Source organism: Lutjanus erythropterus, chromosome 16 (assembly GCF_056507025.1).
Source record: "Lutjanus erythropterus isolate fLutEry1 chromosome 16, fLutEry1.hap2, whole genome shotgun sequence".
Lineage (NCBI taxonomy): Eukaryota > Metazoa > Chordata > Actinopteri > Lutjaniformes > Lutjanidae > Lutjanus > Lutjanus erythropterus.
The window spans coordinates 37,870,001-37,875,000 of record NC_139332.1 but is presented as its reverse complement, the minus strand read 5'-3'; the positions used below and the strand labels follow the sequence as shown (position 1 = coordinate 37,875,000).

At 43.9% G+C, this 5,000-nt stretch overlaps 1 protein-coding gene across 3 annotated transcripts in view; it reads left to right on the top strand.

The window, feature by feature from the left end:
• Positions 1 to 4,731, top strand: part of mindy1 (MINDY lysine 48 deubiquitinase 1) — a 12,594-nt gene extending 7,863 nt beyond the window's left edge. For all 3 annotated transcript variants that reach the window (XM_084739590.1, XM_084739591.1, XM_084739589.1), the window contains exons 5-12: positions 1,172 to 1,229; positions 1,823 to 1,887; positions 2,185 to 2,343; positions 2,782 to 2,884; positions 3,014 to 3,156; positions 3,576 to 3,770; positions 3,839 to 4,006; positions 4,189 to 4,731. In XM_084739590.1, coding sequence (XP_084595716.1) covers positions 1,172 to 1,229; positions 1,823 to 1,887; positions 2,185 to 2,343; positions 2,782 to 2,884; positions 3,014 to 3,156; positions 3,576 to 3,770; positions 3,839 to 4,006; positions 4,189 to 4,260 — 963 coding nt within the window. In that variant the 3' untranslated portion in view covers positions 4,261 to 4,731. The remainder of the gene's footprint in view (positions 1 to 1,171; positions 1,230 to 1,822; positions 1,888 to 2,184; positions 2,344 to 2,781; positions 2,885 to 3,013; positions 3,157 to 3,575; positions 3,771 to 3,838; positions 4,007 to 4,188) is intronic.
• Positions 4,732 to 5,000: the final 269 nt, after the last annotated feature.

Genomic DNA, 5,000 nt, shown 5'->3' with positions numbered 1-5,000 from the left:
CAAAACCCCTGAAAAAACATCTGCAAAACCCCTGAAAAACATCTGCAAAACCCCTGAAAAAACATCTGCAAAACCCCTGAAAAACATCTGCAAAACATCTGCAAAACATCTGCAAAACACCTGAAAAACATCTGCAAAACACCTGAAAAAACATCTGCAAAACCCCTGAAAAACATCTGCAAAACACCAGAAAAAACATCTGCAAAACCCCTGAAAAACATCTGCAAAACATCTGCAAAACACCTGAAAAACATCTGCAAAACACCTGAAAAACACCTGAAAAACATCTGCAAAACACCGGAAAAAAAAAACATCTGCAAAACCCCTGTAAGACTAATCTATAAAACGTGCAGTCACCTGTGAAACAGCTGTTCACTGATGATGACAGCACATTGATGAGACATGAGAGAAAAGATCCTGTCTGATGTCAAGTTTGATTTTTATTTTGATCTCAAATCAGAAGAATTCATCAGTAGTTTTATAGTGAGCGGAGTTATCGATGTAGATGATTTTAAATTTCATTCAGGAGTTTTATTCTCAGTCTGAACTGACAGAGAATAACTTAAAGTCGACTTCCACTCGTGTTTTAAACGATAAAAAACGCTCTGCGAGAAGTAATAATTTGTGTCTGATGTATTTTTGCAGAAATCCTCCATCATAATGTTAACTGCTTATTTCTCTCCTGACGTGTCTCGTTACTCATGAAAAACACCACCTGAACTTGTTAACGAGGTTCAAAACAGGATTTTGAAGTTTCACCTGATCTGTCCATGTTTCAGTACGTTCGGTCTCATTAACAGGAAGTGCAGGACCTCCTCGCCAAAGTAAAAGTTTGAACCAGCAGCTCTGAGTCAAAGACAAACCAGAGAAACTCCAGATACAGAGGTTAACTGTGTTTAGTGTGAGTCACGTGACCTGACAAACAAAATACCTGCAGTAAATCTAAAGTATGTACAACACAGGTCACATGACCCCCGTCACCAACTGCAGGTCACTGTGTTCATATAAACACTGACAGCTTTCACTGTTTTCTACTGCAGGTGAAGTTTGTGTGAACTGACCCTTTAATCCTCATTAGAAGGCTGCTGTTTGTGTTTTATCATGTACCTGTGTGTGTGTGTGTGTGTGTGTGTGTGTGTGTGTGTGTGTGTGTGTTCGTTCGTGTTTTCAGGCTAAACTTCCTGCTCAGACTGAAGTCGTCACCACAGAGGACCTGATGGCTCACCTGGGTAAGACCACACACACACACACACACACACACACACACACACACACACACACACACACACACACACACACACACACAGCTGTCAGGGGTTTATCTTTTGGTTTGTGTCGTCGGCCGGGTAACGGGAGTGGGAGTGATTCAGATTATTGATCCAGATTATTGATCCATCTGTGATCAGAAAATAGTTGAACTTCACTCTGTAATTAAAGGAACAGTCCAACACTTCAGGATGTTTTTTTTTTTTTTTTTTTTTGCATTTTCATCTCAAATCTGTTTGTAAAAAATGAAAGAAAAATAATGTCCTGAACTCATCATCAGTGTTTCTTCTCTTAAATGAACATTTTCTTTGTTTGCTGTTTTTTTTTCTTTACTGATCTTCTGTAACTGAATTTGTTCCAGACAGACGAGGATACATCAGCTAAATGATGATGATGATGATGATGATGATGACGTGACATTTATGATGTGTGTTTGACAGATATGATTGGCTGATGTTTATCACAACCTCACCTGTAAAACACTGGTGTGTGTATGTGTGTATGTATGTGTGTGTGTGTGTGTGTGTGTGTGTGTGTGTGTGTGTGTGTTGTGCAGGTGAGTGTGTGTTGTCTGTTACACCCAGAGAGAAGGCTGATGGGATGGAGCTCAACTTCCAACAGGTACACACACACACACACACACACACACACACACACACACACACACACACACACACACACACTGTGCCTCATGTATGAATCATTTGAACGAACAGATTTGTTCTTAAATTGTGTGTGAAAACCGTTTATGAACTGTTGTATTCATCAATAACTGGATAAAAAAACGCATCAGTGCATCAAACCTCAGGAAACCAGGTGACTTTCAAAATAAAGTTCAGACAGGAAATCAGACACATGTTCACCTGCAAAGTGAAAAGTGTGTGTGTGTGTGTGTGTGTGTGTGTGTGTGTGTGTCAGAACATGAGCGATGCGATGGCGGTGCTCCCGAAGCTGTCCACAGGTCTGGACGTTAACGTGCGTTTCACTGGAGTGACAGACTTTGAATACACACCTGAGTGCATCGTGTTCGACCTGCTCGACATCCCGCTGTACCACGGCTGGCTCGTCGACCCGCAGGTATGTTACACCTGTGTGTGTGCATGAAACAGAAATGAAATTAAGAACATGAGAATAATCTGAACTGATCCAGATCATGTAAACAACATGTTCTGATTGGATATTCTGAAGTATTTTCAGATTAAGACGTGTGACATGCTGATATTTCTCAGGTTTTAGGGGACATTTTATTTTCTTTTTATTTCATTTTACCTTCATTTAAGCAAACAAGTCATTAAGAACAAAGTCTTATTTGTGATGGCGGCCTGGCTAAAGACAACCGCCTCTTGAGGAAAAGTGGGCGGGGACTAAAATAGTATCAAAAGTACATTCAGAGTCTGCGTCTCAGTCGGGGTTTTTTGTGCCGCAGTTTGTGACACGCTGCCTCTTCCTGTTCACTGAGCTGTAAACAAACCAACTAGCCAACAGTTTGCAAGATCTGTGCTGTGTCTGATTCAGAGTCCAGAGATGGTGGCGTCTGTGGGGAAGCTCAGTTACAACCAGCTGGTGGAGAAAATCATCGACTACAAACACTCTGCTGACAGCAGCCGAGTCAGTGAAGGTAACACACACACTCAATAATACACACACACATTCTCCCTGTAGACAGCAGCCAGGACAGTGACTGTATACAGGGGCTTGATCACGTGTGTGTGTGTGTGTGTGTGTGTGTGTGTGTGTGTGCACGCAGGTCTGGTGGCGGAGCAGTTTCTGGAGTCGACGGCGACCCAGCTGTCGTATCATGGTCTGTGTGAACTGAACACGACGGCCAAGGAGGGAGAGATCTCTGTGTTCTTCAGGAACAACCACTTCAGTACCATGATCAAACACAAGGTGGTCTCACACACACACACACACACACACACACACACACACACACACACACACACACACACAAATATCACTCGCTCCACACCAACCAAACTCCATTCACAAAACCAGTAATTTTAGCTCACAGAACACAGGAGTTGTTGGTCTGCTGCTGCCTCCATCTGTTAGTTTGTTTGTATTTTTGTGTGACTTCTGAGTTTTAAAGTTTGGTTTATATTAACTGAAGTCATGAAAATAACACCAACAAACCAACAGACAAAAGGCAGCAGCAGACCAACAACTCCTGTGTTCTGTGAGCTAAAATTACTGGTTTTGTGAATGGAGTTTGGTTGGTGTGGAGAGAGTGATATTTGGGTTTCCTATCAGAAACATCTGTCTGACTGCAGAGTACTGAGGTGAAAAAGGTCATTTCTGTCTCTCAGGGTCACCTGTACCTGTTGGTGACGGATCAGGGCTTCCTGCAGGAGGAGGGGCTTGTCTGGGAGTCTCTTCATAACGTTGAGGGTGACGGGAACTTCTGTGACTCGGACTTCAGACTGTGTCATCCTCCTCAGAGAGCTCCGCCCACCGCCGCGCTGCCGCCCACCGCCCAGGAGCAGCAGAGACAGATTGACCAGGTGAGTGATGGACACACCTGACAGAACTGGTCTGAAGAGTTAGAGAGTGACCTTCTTGTCTCTGATAGGACTATCTGGTGGCGGTGTCCCTGCAGCAGCAGCAGGGCGGGGCCCCGGGGCCCCTCAGCGACCTTGAGCTGGCCCGACAGCTCCAACAGGAGGAATACCAGCAACAGCAGCAACTCCAGCAACAACAGCAACAGCAGCAACAGGGATCACTGCAGGCAGCACAGCAGGTACACACACACACACACACGCACACACACACGCACACGCACGCACACGCACGCACACACACACACACACACACACACACACACACACACACACACACACGCACACATCCAGACCGATGCTCGTGGTGTAGTTGTGTCTGTATGTTGTCGTCATGGTGATGATGATGTCACTGTGTCTCCAGGTCAGAGGTCAGGGGTCACAGCAAGGCGGAGCCAGGAGAAGAGACAAGGACTCAGACTGTGTCCTCCTATAGACTCTTCATCATCATCATCATCACCTTCATCATTAACTACCAACCACCAAAGCCTCCTGAGTCCAGTCTGTGTGTCTGTCAGCGGGGAGGTCACACACACACACACACACACACACACACACACACACACACACACACACACACACACACACACACACACACACACACACACAGCTCGATGCCAAACCCCAGTGCTTTGTTCAACAGTGTGTAAAATTGTGATAAATGACTGCTGAGTTTGGTGGAACTCAGAAGAGCCTTTAACTAATGGCTTTATTGATGACCAATCAATCATTTACCAATGCTATAAACCATTGATAACAGTAATGTTTGTATTGACAGATTGAGGACATGATGTGATTAATTATTGACAAAAGAAAACCAATCAGAAACAAACCTTTCTGTCAGGAAACCAGGATAGATATCACTCTCTCCAAACCAACCAAACTCCATTGACAAAAGCAGTAATTTTAGCTCACAGAACACAGGAGTTGTTGTTCTGCTGCTGCATCCATCTGTTAGTTTGTTTCTGTTGTTTTGTGACTCTTGTGTTTTAAAATGTGAGTTCAGACTCACTGAAGTCACACAAAGTAACAGATGGAGGCAGCAGCAGAACAACAACTCCTGTGTTCTGTGAGCTAAAATTACTGCTTTTGTCAATGGAGTTTGGTTGGTTTGAAGAGTACAATATCTGAAAAAATGGAAAAGTCTGAACCTGCCAGAAAAATAAAAAAAATATA